The following is a 16095-nucleotide window of genomic DNA, read 5'->3' as shown; positions in this document are numbered from 1 at the left end:
GTCTCATCCCTTAGAAAACTACTTCAGAGAGAAAAGCATCAGTGTACCTAGCAACTTTTCCATACTATACTTTTTCATCTTCCTTTTACTCCAATGAAAGTGAACAGCCTCCCTGAGACCCTTAATTACATGTACTCTGAAAGAATTCTCCTTGCATTTCATTTAAACAACTGTCTGTGATGATGGAAGGTAAATCTTAATGAGAAGTTTCTACAACTGTTACTGTCTTACATATGTATTAATGTTCTTGTTCTTCTCTGACCGTGGCTATCGAATCAGGTATATTTTTAGTTTATCCAGATCAGCCCACAGATGATGTCAATAAAATATAAACAGAACTAAAGGGACCCATATTTTCAAAACTTCAAATCATCTGGGCAATGAATTTTTAAAAAGGTTTTCCTCATTATGGTGAAATGTTCTCACATTAGTGGATATCTGTACTCAAATGTATTCACCCAGTATGCTTTGAAAATTAATGCAAACCAAATAAACACAGATTTCTAACACCCACCAAGAAGTACTTCTTGCTCTTTGGGGTATATTCTGGATCCCATTCCTCTTCCTTCGGTCTCTTTTGAAAAGTAGTATTTGAGTTGTTTGGACCAGTATTTGTCCCAGCAAAAACTCCTCTGGCTCTTCCTCTGCCTCTAATTCGGAACTGATTAACATTAACAGAGTTGTTTAGTAACGCAATCAAAGGTACTTAGTTACATGCAAACTCTTAATTTTACTGCAGTAACAAAAAACATGTTCCCCAATTTCCTTCCTAAATCTTGATTTCATAGCCACTGAGGCTGACTATTCTATATCACAGGCAAAAAATTCTGCCTACTGAAAATTAAGTTAAGAAATGCACAAACTTAAGTGTTAGAATACTACACTTTCATGGCTTGAATATTTTAAAATAATCAAAGTGGTTCTTTTCCCTTTTACTAGCCAAAAGAGTTGTCTAATTCCTTTGAATTATTATAGGAGCCCCAAGTGTTCAACTCACCTATAACCATATAAGCAAAGTTTTTCTTTCCTAAATGATCTAATTAAGAAACCCTATAATAACCAACTGGATACTAGGTCAAGGAAATCTGAATCTAGAAATTAAAGAGTCTAAAAGATGCAATACTATGAAGTCATTAAATAATTAAAACAAATTTATTAAAACACGAAGGTAGTATGTATGCTATGTAGAATAAAAAGTTCTGTGATTTCTATGATTAATAAACATATAAACAGGGACTTAAAGAAAGCAAAGATGAAAACAGTTACAATACAGAGATGAACATAAGGATTTTTAAAACTGTTTTTTAGGTATCTTTTCAAAACTAAGTGATTAAAGAAATGGGTCTCAATAACCTTCCTTGACTCTTTGGTCTTTAAGCTCTATGTACAATTATTGATTCCAAAGTTAAGAAATGTATCCAGTTTATATAAAATGGCATTTACTTTTACTTAGGCAAAAACATTTTTTACTGCATATAAAGCATCGTTCCAGCTTTGTTCCTCTTCCCTCCCACAAAATGCATTTAATGAAGATGATACTTCAAATAACAATTCATTTCTCAAAACTACTTCTAACTGTACAAGTAATGACTCAAATAACAAAGTCTAAAACATATATTTTATTTACCTTATGTACAGTACTCTAAGGTAAAGTCCTATCAAATGATTAAAGATCATTTTATTACTTACAAAGGTTCCTCGTGGTCGGCTAACTCCTCCAAAGCCCGAGTATTCTTTCAGTTCATGATGAGTTTTAAATTCTTCTTCTCTTTCCTTCTTACTCTCCTTTTCTTCTCGAGAACTGGGAGAAGAAGGTGATGCAGAAGAGGATGAAGATCGAGAATGATCCTGCTCTCTACCTTTATGTTTACTGCAAGATAAATAAAGAAAACAAAAAAAAAAACATGTGCTATTTTTAAAAAGATGAAGACCCTGTTGAATCTTATAATGAGAGATATTTTTCAAGTCAAAAAACTATCCCCTATTAAAATTATTACATAACTAAAATGATTGGGTGTTAAACTTTGACAGTCTATTTCCATTCTCCTTCAATATTTATTTTACATCATTACTGAAAAACATGCTATGCCTGCCAGTTAGAAACTAGCAGTCTGGAAACTTCGAGAATAAAGTTCAGTTCTTCAATATTTTTAACTTATTTTTTTATTTTAAGGAAAGAAAAAGAAGAGTAAGAAAAAGAAAGAATGTTCTTAAGGCCAAGTTTCAAAATGACTGCAGTTTGTATACCCTGGGTGCAAACAGTTGGTATGATTTGGGCCATAACTCCATTATAGAAATAAAAAGAATGTAACATTATAAATACCAGTCATAAATTAAAAAACACAAGTAAAATCCACCATTTACCTAATGAATATCAAGAAAAACAATTATCTACGATACTTAGTATTCCTATTAGTTATTTGACTCTATGATGATCAATTTTACATGATTCTAATGCAACACCCGATATCAGTTATCATACCTGCAATAACTCTTACCACTGCTAATAGTATCCATGGAAACATTACTTTGAAAGACTAATACACATCGCTACTTCATAAAAACTAGTTCTTCCTCCCCCCCATCTCTCCCATGTTAAACCACTAGATATCAGTTTAAAATTCTTGTACTCTGGGTGTTATGAGTTGAAAAAGTGCGGAATCAAGCATAACGAACCAAAGTTCTTACACAAACTTTCTAGAAATGCACTGCATTGAAGTCCAACCTCCTGATGTAGCCTGGATAATAGGACACATTAATTTGTCATTTTTTTTTTCAGTGTTAGCTTGCTATTCCAAAGTTTTTGTCCTCATCCACCATAAGCCGTGTAAAAGACAAATACATTTTTGCTGTAAAACAAATAATTTTAATTGTTTAAATTTAAACATTCGATTACACAGTCAAAATTGAAAGCAATTAAGCTGACAATTATTAAAGGCTAATTAGAAGCTAAAACCTAATTCAGACAGTTTTAACAATTACCTGTCATCTTTGTATGATTTGTATTCCTTGTAATCTTTTGGAGTTTTTTCCTGCTTTCTTGACCCACTGGATTCCCTGGAGCCCTTGGAATCCCCCCGTTCTTTACTTCTTTCTTTTCTCCGACGATCAATGTCATGCCGAAGATCAGCAGAATCACACCTTAATTTTTTATCTCCCTACAAAAGACAGATGTAAAATACAGATAAAACGGGAGTTACAGAATACACACACACACACACACACGCACACACACGCACACACACACGCAATTTTATGCCAGTTTCTAGACTGACATTTTAGTATCAGAAAAAAATGGATCATAACAAACTACTTCCATACTTAAGGTTTTGTTTAAAAATATACTCGTTTTTACTAAAGATTTATGTAAACATTTAAGTGCAGTGAGACTGATGAAGTTATTAAAAGCTAATTATCTTGAAAATGTCCTAAGTTGTTGTTCGAAGCAATCCATAAAAAATTTTGGATTTAATCAGTAAAATGATATAATTATTTTTCCACTCAGTAAGCCTCATTATCATCCCTTATCCTTCCAAATAGTATTTAAAAAAAATAGTTTAACAATGACAGATATTATAATCTATAGCTGTAGTATAGCCATCTGCCTATAAAGTTAAGGGATCCTAAAGTAATGGTTCTCATTTCTTAAGCCTCATTATCATCAAGCTCTTTCCAAATAAATTGACCAACCCAATAAAAACCACTTAAAGAATTCTGTAATTTTCATAACATGCAAGTGGAATATGATTAATGAAACCAATTGAAGTTGAACAAGGATAAAAACAAAGCCAGAAACATTATTTCCAATTCTGTACTCAGTATCTTGGGCCATATACTGCCCTTTCTCAATTCAGGTTTTGCAACGGACATTAGTTTAACTGGGTCACAATTCACCTCCTTCTTGTTCCATTGCTTTTTCAAATACTATATAATTTAGGAAGATGGAAAGAGGAATCTAGGAATGAAGAAAAATTACACATCAGTAAGATGCTAATAATGTGGACATCCTTGCTAGTATTCAACAATTAAGAAGTACTTACTCTGGGAAGTCTAGCTATAATATTCAAAAGCATTCATACACCTGAAAGTATACATACATCTCCAAATAATGGCAACTACTCACCTATTTGTTCTCAGGGTAACAAAGAAAATCTAATCAAGAGCAAAAAACCTTCCTATTCACCTTGTATTACCAAGCCCACAAGTAAAAAGCTAATATAAGTGAAAACAGTTTATAAACTCCTATATATATATATACACACACACACACTACTCATTAACACACGTTAATTATTCATTCAGATAAGATGAAGGATAAAAAGCAATGTCATATCTTTTGTCCATCCATCAGTAATCACTATTTTTTCTCCTCCAGATCATAAGCTGGTCTACGTAATGAGAAAAGCAAAATACTCAGTGTCAGAGCACAAGGACAGCCTAAGTTGTTGGCAAAACAAAACCAACACTGAATCCAAAGTATTGATAGTAAAAGCCAAAATAGTATTCACTTCTCAGAATCTACTTTTCCAAGATCAATAAGCCCCATGCGAAAGAACCATTTTCTTTCAAAGCTCTAAATTCTACATCTAATAATGCCCGCTAAAAAAACTATATATACTACAACTATTAATAAAAGTTTCTTAATAGCCCCATCATTCAACAACTCAGCAAAATAGATGCATTTTCATTTTTCTGATTGGAAAACCAACATCCAAAAAGCTAAATGTTTCCCAAATATCAGAGATAGTATTTGGTGACGGCCAGAACTGGGAACAAAGCAATACTTCCAAGTCATCTAACCTTTTCATTACAATGGTTGCTTTCTTTCTACCTTTGCTTACACTTCTACTAGACTTATGGCCTGTCACCTGACTGGCCTACCTAGAAAATGTAAATTTTGAATTATCAGAGTATATCAGTCCCCTTAATAACTGAATTCTATTCCCACAGAGCTCTCCCAACAAAGCCAGTCATTCACAGGTCCCTCTCTAAAGTTTAAAAACATTCGTCCCCAAAATGTACAAATACTGTAACAGTGACATAGTTTTTGTTCCAAATGTTCATTTGTAAATCAGTTCTTAGAATGCTTATTTCTTAGGCCAGATCAAAAATGCCCAGTAGCATGGGGATTACTTATTGTTCTGTGAGGAAGCCAGAGGTATTAATGTAGGTACACAAATCAAGGAATATTAATTCTGGTTCATTCATTTCAACTCAAAACTTTATAGAAACCCTAATGTAATCTGAATCATTGTTTTATAATTGTTCTTTGTCTACCTACTGATTCTTTACCCTTTTCTTAGAACTAATTTCTTCCTTTCATTAGCATTTTTAAAAAGTACTCTTGGTTTGGAGAGTATCTGATATCTTGCTCTCCAGCACATGTCTTCAGTTTGACACAAATAAACCCTTCTAAAAATTCTCAAAAAACAAAACAAAACAAAAACACTACTCTTGGTTTAACTTAGATACATGGTAGACTGTCAGCTTAATTTCTTCTAGGAAGGAACACTATGTACACTACCATAAGTATATATAGTGTATTTACAAGTTAAAAATACAAGATATTTGTAAACATTTTGCCTAGACAAACCATACTTTGTACAGTATTATTAACTAAGCTAAACTTAACATAAAAAAAATTGTCCATTCAAAACATACCTTTTGATTTTCTTCTTTAAAAACCCTCTCTTCCCCTGCTAAACGGGTATGCTTCCTCAGGGCACTTGGCGAGATGTCAATTCTCCTTAATGTAAAAAAAAGACTATTTGTAGTCACATTTACTTAATGATTCCAAAAAATCCTCAGAGTTGTCCATTTTTGTAATAGAAATGCTAGACAGTTATTTCTCCCCCAATCAACTAATTTAGCATAGTAAGATTACTAATCTAATTACGAATAGGCAACTAAAAATTAATTTCCATTAAAAATGAAATGAAAGTCTTTGACCAAATTTTACATATAAATGAAGCCTGACCTTTTAAATCATCAAACTTATTTTAATCATTGGAAAAGGAAAAACCTGTTTTAAATTGAATATTATCATTTTAAGTGTCAATCATCATACAATACGTTAAGAGCCTCAATGAAAACACGAAGGGGATTACTTATTCCTAAGTGTCTCCAATATTTTTAAATATTCAGTAGATCTTCAGTTTTATTCTGTGCCTTTCCTTGCCATTTTAAGCTAGTGTCCGTTCCAACTTCCCAGTGATTCTTCAGCAGTCACCACCAAAACCACACCTACTATGTAATAAGCATTTAGATAATTTATAACCAGTAATACGAAGTCACCACCCCCCTGCAAAACTAGGCATTGTTGTCTTTATTTTGTAGATGAAGAAAAAAATTAATGTTCAGAGATTAAATAACTTGTTCATCACAATGCAATGAAGTGACAGAGCCAGAATTTAAATATCCTTGTCTGACTTCAAGGTTCACGGACTTTTCATGAAGAACAGTTCTACCTCTCCCCATTTTTTTATTTTACAAACTTACTGGAAGTAAATTAAATTCAGAGGTTACTCTAGTCATCCCACCCCCTCCCAAAAAACAAACATAATAATTACTGAATTCCACACTGCAGAGAGAGAAGAGTATTTTTAATTTTAACAACCCGTTTAAACCAGATAAATTGAAAATTAAGAATAAATTACAAAATTTTTAAGACTGGAAATATATTTATGCAAGGTAGAAATCAAGAATAAAACCAAAATTTGTTTGTATCATGATAGCATACATAGTTCCAATATAGTCTTGTTTAAACAGCATCTTCCTATCAAAACAGCATTTTTATATGCCCATTCAATAGTGCACATACCTGTGTATCTCAGGGCTCTTTTGCCGGGCACTATGTTCTTCAGTAGCTTTCTGATACGAAGTGAACCTCTCGTTTAGGGTCACTGCAGCTGATTTGAAGTATTGCTCTGTTGATTTAGGAGAAATACTGCCCAATTAGTTTTCTTTACTTTAAGAGGGGTTTTCATTTGTGACAGAAGGGCATGTAGCAGGTGAAAAGAAAATAAAAATAATCAAAAAACCTAGCAGAAGAGAATTAAGTGTTACAAAGAGCTCCTATCCTGTCCCTTTTTAATTTCTTGTACCTCAACAGATAACTGATACAAAGTTCTTCACAGGTCCCTGTCAATACTACATATAATCCAACAATAAATAGATTAAATTTAGAGTCTCTAATTCCATTTCAAAGATGCGCTACTTCCTCAAAGAAAACAAAAACAGTAATATGTGAATATCCTTATACTTTGCCAATATAAACTAATAGTTACTTCAAGTAATCATTTGCAGAAAACAAATACTGAAATAACTACACAGTTGCTTCTGGTAAACTAATAAAATTACTTTATCAAGTACTATACTGACAACAAAAATTGGAATTAAGGAAAAACTGAACTCTATTTCAATCGGAAAAATATTTTTTCAATTAACATTCACTAATTACTCCAAAAATCTGGCATCTTGGCAAACCGGACAGCACATTTGATATTACTGCCTTGTCTTTTTAACAATTTTAAAATTAGTTATATTGATACTGATTAATTTTTAAACCAGGTCAAGATATGCTGTAAATGTAAAATAGAAAAACCTATAAAGTCATTGAAATGTTACATTATGAAGCAAGCTATCTGCTTAACAGGTCAACATACATCTGTGTCAACTTACCGCCCAATATCCAGCACATGTCTCATAACCAATCATTAAAACTTGAAACGGCCACTACAAGGGTAGTGCCTCAATCATAATTCCATGAAACCCAGGAATTTGAGCTAGCAACTCAGTTTTTATGCCATTTTTGCCAGGAAGACAGAAGATTCAACTTTGCCTGTATCTTTCAACAGCTATTTTACTTTGAAACATGGATTTTGCCATTTCAAAACATACTCCAGGACCTAGTTACAATGAAAAAGAAAACATCACTGGGCATTTTCAGCTCTAAATTAAGTAAGAGCTGTTCAGATCGGTTGCACAATACCAATAATGAAACATAACTACAGTTCTTAAAAAAAAAAAGAAAATGAAAAAGGAAAAATTTTATCAAAACCTGATCTCAAAAGTCAACAATAAATTTTTAAATGTGGAGACAGGTCAAAAAAAGATGAAAAAAAAGGTTAATGTTTCATATTTTATGTACCACAGTAATATGGTCATAAACTGGTTCACAGACCTAGGTAGAGCCAAATAACAAAACTTTTTTGTTACCATGTTTAAATAATTATAGTCAAAAAGGAAATTCAGTAACTATTCACTGGTTTGAAGTATCGAGTGCATAAGAACTGCTAATGACATGTATCAGCTATTATGAGTTGTTCTCATGTCAAATGACAAACTTTTTTTTTTTTTTAATGGCTTTTACAGACAAATAGCCATGGAGATTCCTGGGTAAGAACATATTTCATAGTAAGCTGCCTTTTTAAACACGCACACAAAAGAAACAAAAACAAAACTTAACCCAATTGCCCAAAAAGTCATACTCTAACTCTTTGAAAATAGTAACTTTGAAGTTAGAATCACATACTGATAAAAACTGAACACCATTACTTTAGTTGAAATGAATGCCCTTATCATCTTTAGGACCTAAAGAAATTTCATCATTATTCTCCTAACCAGGGGCTAGTCATGTAATCACTACTAATCTAATATACTTTAAATTCTTGAATTTCTTTTCCCTTTAAAAATTGTAATAATTTTTTCTGGTTTATTTATCATGTAGAAACGCTAAAGGTTGTAACACTGTAAATGTGTAAATTAAGTAACACAAAAATACAGGAAATTAGTACTCTTTTTCCACTGGCTTCAGGTTTCTTTAAAAGTTGAAAAGAAATTCTTAATACATAATACTTAGTAATGATACTGGCGCTTCACTTTATTAATCTATGCCAAGATCAATTATCGTAAATCATACAAATGCATGCAATGAAAGACAAACTGTAAACATTCTGCATTTCAAATACAGCATAATGACGCATTTCAAAAAGACTTAGCATTAAATAAATCTACATCATGTTTTACCATGATATATTTAACTCTAACATTTTAATTACTTTTTATTAACTATTTTCATTGCTAGCAAGACTCAATGATAGCAAGACTCTTTCAAGAAACTCGTTTTTCCAAATTCTTAATGGTGTCTATGTATATTTGCTAGCACTGGGGTACATTACTTATTAAGCACAGTTGTTCGTTTCCTTTAATTTGCAAGTGAAATTTAACTCACAATACTTAACATACCTTTAACATGATGAACCAAGGACACAATGTGTTGAATAAATGACTCTGAAGTGCTTTTGCTGGCCTGTGGCAACTTAATGTGGTCAAAGATGGACCGGAATTCTTGCTCTTTCTTGACAGAATGGACAAGTGTACTAGCAAGTAGCCTGTCTTTAGTCAAGGAAGCAGGTCTGGAACATATCGGTACAAACACATATAAACAAAATATACCATCGGTTTGAATATGAAAATGGGAAATATGTTCAGAAAACAAGACAATTAAATGGAATATTAACCAACCAATCACAGATTTACTGGGCATTAATGCGGAATTACCTGTTAGAATCATCAAGAGGAACGGGTGCCATTTTGAGTTTGACTTCAGGACGATGAGAATCACTGGCTATCATTTTGATCCTAAGTGGGCTCTCTTCTCTGAAGGTAGACTTTTCTCGTGCATCCAGATTCTTGTGTAGAGGGGGACTGTAATCAAAGAGGTCTTTGAGCTTTTCAGACTTTACCTGCTCAGGTGACTGAGTTTCTTTCTTTACTGTTATTCTCTCAGAATTTTTGTCGTCTTCCTTGTGCTTATCTTTTGTAGTGCTAGGCCTTTCCACTACGTATCCAGTCTCTTTAAGTTTATAATTCTTTTCTTCTCTAAATCCATCACTTTCTCTATTGCCTTTCAGTGAAACTTTGGACTTGTACTTGGGTCCTTCCTCCTCAGTATTCCGGTGAGATGTAGTGGCAAAATTTTTACCCTGATCTGCAAGGACTGATTTCCTGAACTGTCTATAATCCTCTGTCTCTTCTGTGTCATCCCCTTCTGAATCATTAAACTTTTGTTTTCCAGACTCTTTATCACTGAAGTAATCTAGAGCTTCCTGATCTTCCCATTCTCCCTCTGTCCTCCCTTTCTCTGATCCTTTCTCCTTTGGAGCCTCTTTATCCCTGGTATTACCCCTATCAAGCAGGAATACTCTAGACTCTTCATCTGTGAACCTGTGAATAAGCAAAGAAGAGGATGTTAACGTCAGATTGCATTCATCTTGAGTAACTTGCATACTTAAATGTGTTGCTCAATACTACAGGACCAGTAAGTAATGAGGAAAAAAACCCTACTGAAGTGTTCAGCGTCCACTTTTAAAAAATACTAAAGGCATTCATACAGCACTTATGTTGTTTTTAAATAAATTTATTAGACTTTCTAAAGTTTTAAAAGTAAAGCATTCTCAAAAACTTGTTCTCTTTAGTCACAGCCCACAATTCTATACTAACAAATCCAAATTTCCAGAGCTTCTATAACATACAATACAGCTTAAGTTTAACTTTTGAAGCTAAGAATCATTAGTAAACAATATACTTATCTTAGAATTCTCCTTATGATTATATGCAAACTTTCAGACTATTTCATCTACTTATCCAAGAGTTCACAAAAGTGGACTTTAACGTAGCTGATAATATTAATATTCTATCTGAATCACAAAATAGTTCATATATACTTTTCTGCAGAAAATGATTTCTGGCAATATTAAGTAGAAACACTTTATCAGTTCAATAAGAAAATTAACTCGATTGTACAGAACTGTACCATAAATAGCGTGCTTGTTCTATTTCCTCACTTTTAAGTTGATCACACTACATTAGCAACCAGTTTTTAATTTTAGCAACACTTGAAGGTAGAATTTAAACAAAGTATCTGTTTAAAATGTCACTAGAGTCAGTAAAAAACATCATTATCTCTTCTATGGTCAGGCTGATTTGTTAAATATTGGCAGCTGAACCATTTATAATACCACTCAAGTTAAGAACATGAAATAAAACTGCGTTATTTATGGAGGTCACATTAAAATGGTCACGAGAACAAAATAAGCTTTCAATGCCCTAACACAAAAATTAGCCATTAGCTATGTTGTATGCTACTAATGTCCCCTTACGTTCTTAACTCTGAACTGACCGAAATGGATAAAAGAGGAACATAAATTAGTTTCTACTAAAACCCTTAATGTCCAAAGCTAACAAGATATTAGTAAAAACAATTTGAAATTAACTTTCAAAGAAGAAAAAGAGTAAAAATAGCTAAGTACACATCGCCATGTAATTGTCTTATAAATCCAAACAATTCAGAGAACAAAAGTATTAACACTATCTAATTATTATTATCTAATTCTTTACTTTGGTTCTCACCTTTTTAAGAATTTTCCTGTCTTTGCAGTTTCCTGATCTCCACCATCAGGATAAAATGAAGAACGTCCCCTAGCCTCATCTCTTGGAGCATTCTGTGGTGTGATTGTCTTTGCAGGGCTTCTTCGTGAAGGGATGTGATGAATTGGACTATTCTGAGAAGGACTATATCGACTAGATCCATTTCCAACAGAACCAGACCCAGACCTTTCAGGACTATGCTGAATGGAATGTGAATGCTGAGAGGGGGTGTTTTTTGCAGAGTGGACTGTACTGAGCATAGGGGCATCAGAGCAAGATGAACTCTGACTCGGTGGTGTAGCAATCGGTGAAGGACTATGGGGTGATCTGGGACTATTATCATAAGCTGAAAGGCCAGGCCAAATATCACCAGATGTAGCTGACTTATTAAACTCATCAATAGATTCAGACGGGTCATGTTCAAATGTATCTTTTGGTTCCTCCTGGGATTTATTTTTCAAAGGACTCTCTTCTTGGGGTTCCCCTTCCGATTTTTTGGCTTGTTTTTCCTGAGACCCTCGTCTTTTAGAGACAGGAGATTTGCTATATGGGGATGAAGAACGAGAAGAGGATGACCGTGGAGACCTAGAGGATCTATATGACCGGCGAGATCTGCTTCGGGATCTTTGAGAAGAAACGGATCTTCTTTTTGGACTCCTGGAACGTGAACGACCTCGTCTAGGACTCCTAGAGTGTCTTCTATTCCAGACAGGTCTATAGCCACCTCGATGATATCTACCTCCTCCACCTTGATAATACCCTCTACCCCTTCCTCTGTACCCATAAGGTCGTCTCATTCCTCTATTATTTCTGTAATCTCGCCGATAATCTCTAGAATAAATACGATCTCTACTACGAGATCTTGAATACGTCCTGGAACGAGACCTAGAACTAAAAATGAAATAAATATCAATGCAATAAAAATAAACTATTCCATCCTACCATTCTAAATTACTTCTGGTTGAAAATAACATGTAAATCAATTATCAAAGTTGAAAATATACATTTAAAAAAAACTTTCATGTATACCAAAGTAAAGTTTACTGTTTTCAATGAAGAAAGTCTCATTTCTAAGGTAAATATTGAGAGAATAAATTAAAGGCCTTAGGAATTAAGGCACAGAAAACAAAACAAAACAAACATATCCAACAGGACATACTAACAAATTATAGTACATTTATGAAAGCACTTTAAGTGATAGTGTAAAAGAATTTTCAATGGCACAGAATACTCATCTGTGAAATATCATTGGCCAAATGCATACATAATACAGTTAGGCCTGGAAAAATAATGCAGAAGAAAAATCATAAACTAGTATTAATTCTTAATGAGATTACGGTCACTTCTACTTTCTATGCTAAGTATGTATTACTATTTGAAAAACAAAAAACAAAAAAAAACAGTTAATCATTTTTAACAAAAGAAAAAACTTATGGAGACCTTACAGTCAAATAATAAGAAATTAAGAAATAATATATGAAGATTGTATACTGCCAAATAACTCTTACCTTATCCAATTCATCTCAACATGATAAATATGAGAAATCTACCATGTGTACAGGTTAGTAAGAATCTGAGCTCTAGAGTCAGACTGGCTTGATTCTAATCTAAGCTCTGCCATTTATTTAGCTTACAACTTGAACAAGTCTCAACTTCTCCAACTCTAAAATATGAAAACAATAGATCCATTTGACAAGGTTCTTCAAGAATATGTTAATGAATTTAGCACTGTGTTGTATATATAAGCACTCCATAAATACTAGTTGATATGATTGTCATTAATAAAATAATTAAAAGCAAAATAATTCACCTGTATCTCTTCTTTCTAGAGTGTGACCTTGATCTTGATCGAGAACTAGACTGTGATCTAGACTTCGATCTTGAAGAATGGGATCTAGAATTGGAGCGACCCATTTCTTTTTTCCTAATCAAATGAAAGAGCAAAAAACGTTAAAATCACAATTTTAAAAATTTCACATTATTAATTTATTTTCATACAAACTGAATTTTCCAAGACATAAGTTTCTCAAAGGATGTTACTCATCACCATTCTTTACGAAAGAGTACTAAGTCGGTCAATTATTCCTAACTAAAACTGTATTTTCACCTGTATGAAACACACTGCATATATTAAAGATACGACAAGATCTCTACGGAATGCCCTACCTATCTATGTGTCTCAATCCAAAAAGGCAGCAGCTGCAGAAGCCAGAAAGAACAATATCAGACTGCAGCAGTATGTTAGATGTTATTCCATGCCCAATACAAATGCCTACCTCTCCTGTGAAAAAAATAAATAATATCAGAGTATTACAGATAAGGAATAAAGAAAATACACATGGCATAAGACTAAAGAAAAATAAACCTACCATACTGTCATCTTGTACAAATGCTTTATGGCCATGAAATAGGACTAAATTGACCACTCCACAGATACAATACTGCCTGGAATGGTGGACAGTCTCCTAGTAGAATAAAAGTCACTAACAACGGGAGTCAAGGCTCTGCTCTCAATAGTCTCGACTGCAGAATAAAAATGGACTTAAGTGACAATGCCTAATCCACTCTGTAGCTTTCTGAGAAGAAGATAAAAAAAAAGGATAAAAGATAAACTGGAGAGATTTCTGCAAGAAAGAGATATTGGAACTACAAGAAAAAGAATTGGGCACCAGCATTCTAACTTTTCTAAACACTACTTAGTATCTAAGGTAATAATTAGACCTCGTTGAGTACAGAAATCACTAACAGTACTAATTCATTCATAAAATCTACTCTTCACAAAAAATTTACATACATATACATATATATAAATCTCCTGCTTATTTCTGCTATGGTTATTTACAAATTTCCACTTATTACTCAAAATTAGTAATTGTTTCTATAAAAATGATTCACTAAACTTCTAATAGCCTGAAATTGCCATATATTTAAACCTCTTCTACAACCAAATATTTTTGAAGGTACTTAATTTTACCTACTTTGACTTTGCTTAGTATTATGAAATAGTCTTTAAAAGTACTAAGATGAGATGAATTATAGAAGAGGTAATGAAAATGTCTGCTTACTTTCTCACAAAAAATATTAATGACATTCTAGTGGTTTCAGATAAACATTTATTTCAAAATAAAATAACGATCCTCAAATAGATAAATATCGGCTTTGTCTTTTCTCACTCTTAATTTCAAGTAAGAACTTCATAAAGACAGCATGTTCTTCAGAGTTGTTGTAGTGAAGACTACAACACAAGTAATATACTTACTACAAGGTTCAGCACATAATAAGCAATCTTTAATTACCTTAACACCAATGTAAGGGGGGAAGAGGGAAGTTATGGAACTCCTCTTGTAAGCATAAGAAAAGATAAGTCAAGCAAACAGTATTACTGTCTTGTTTTATTTTAAATCACTTTGTGTGTCGTGTCTTTAAATAGATGTGTTTATAGAAGTGGAAGCAGACACAACATAGAAGCAAGAGAATAAAGTCTGTTTCCTAAAACTTTTAAAATCTTACTTCATACAAGCCACCAAAACAAAAACAAAAAAAGCTTCAGACTACATCACTTTAAATCATTTAGTCTGAATCATGAGTTTAGTAGTCACATTTTCTCAAATAAGCCAACAATGAAAACTAGAAAAATGAATGTTATTTACCTTGGGTTTTATGTGCGATTAAGCAGTCAAGTGAAGTCTTTTTTCAGATAACGTAAAATTCTTTCTGGAGAGAATGTTCTGAGATATTAAACTCTAAATTCAAATTCCTGGCAAAAATAAAAAATAAGTTTGATTTATAATAAATTAAAATTCTCACTGTTTACAATGTCTCACACTCAGCACTGCAATAAACTCTTAATAAAAGCACTAATGATTTCAGGAAAGGGGAAACTGATTAAGAAATAAACTTTTAACCATAAAAGCTTAAAGAACTTAACTGTTTTGTTTTAAAGTTAATGCAATTCAGAATGCAACAGTGCATCATGAAACTGAGAGCACCTTTACTTTTTAATTTAAATATTTGAATTCTAATTTTAGCAACATGAGCTTTACAAAACATAAGCTATGCTGTCATCCTCTCAGCAAATTCCAAAGTGGCTAACAATGCCATCTAGGTATATTAAAACATGTCATGTATCGCTAGTTAGTATTCGTAATACTATAATTTATAACCCATCTAAAATATGAAGTTATTTTAATGCTTTGCTATTATGATCTATTGGCCACTTCCTTCCACGCTATTGATTCATCTGAAACTGATTTTTTACAATTCGTACAACAGCTATCACAGTAACTCTAAGCGTTGTGCCTAAAAGCATTTTTGATATATGTACAGTAGACATTTCAATAAAAGAAGTCAGTAAATTAAATATCTATTGGAAGCCAATACGCTTAATTTACTATTATTCAAATAAATTTAAATTTTGCACAAAATATTAAGCAATTATCAATACTGAAAAGGTTGGCCTTGTGAATAATATTCAGTGATTATCGATTATGTGCAAAGGGTAGTCAAAAAACACTAAGAAAGCAAATACTAAAGACTACAAAATTGATACATGCCTACACTCGAGGAATTCATAAACTAGCCTAAATGAAAAAAAAATACACATTAATATGAAAATCTGTGAATCTTACCAAGTAAGCGATCCAATTAAATAATGCAATTAAAACT

At 32.7% G+C, this 16095-nt stretch overlaps 1 protein-coding gene across 8 annotated transcripts in view; it reads right to left on the bottom strand.

The window, feature by feature from the left end:
• BCLAF1 (BCL2 associated transcription factor 1) overlaps nt 1-16095 on the bottom strand; it is a 29087-nt gene that overhangs the window by 7704 nt on the left and 5288 nt on the right. For 2 of the 8 annotated variants that reach the window (XM_006915391.3, XM_025049233.1), the window contains exons 2-11: nt 15081-15187; nt 13241-13354; nt 11413-12321; nt 9562-10227; nt 9247-9416; nt 6821-6926; nt 5662-5746; nt 2983-3158; nt 1690-1870; nt 515-661 (exon numbers count right to left, since the gene is read on the bottom strand). In XM_006915391.3, coding sequence (XP_006915453.1) covers nt 515-661; nt 1690-1870; nt 2983-3158; nt 5662-5746; nt 6821-6926; nt 9247-9416; nt 9562-10227; nt 11413-12321; nt 13241-13344 — 2544 coding nt within the window. In that variant the 5' untranslated portion in view covers nt 13345-13354; nt 15081-15187. Of the gene's footprint in view, nt 1-514; nt 662-1689; nt 1871-2688; nt 2850-2982; nt 3159-5661; nt 5747-6820; nt 6927-9246; nt 9417-9561; nt 10228-11412; nt 12322-13240; nt 13355-15080; nt 15188-16095 lie in introns of all 8 variants that reach the window. The other 6 variants (XR_439237.3, XM_015592103.2, XM_006915392.3 and 3 more) reach the window with 6 other exon arrangements.

The sequence above is a fragment of the Pteropus alecto genome, unplaced genomic scaffold (assembly GCF_000325575.1).
Source record: "Pteropus alecto unplaced genomic scaffold, ASM32557v1 scaffold185, whole genome shotgun sequence".
Lineage (NCBI taxonomy): Eukaryota > Metazoa > Chordata > Mammalia > Chiroptera > Pteropodidae > Pteropus > Pteropus alecto.
Note: the sequence above shows the minus strand (reverse complement) of the source record. Positions and strands in the feature narration are given on the sequence as shown.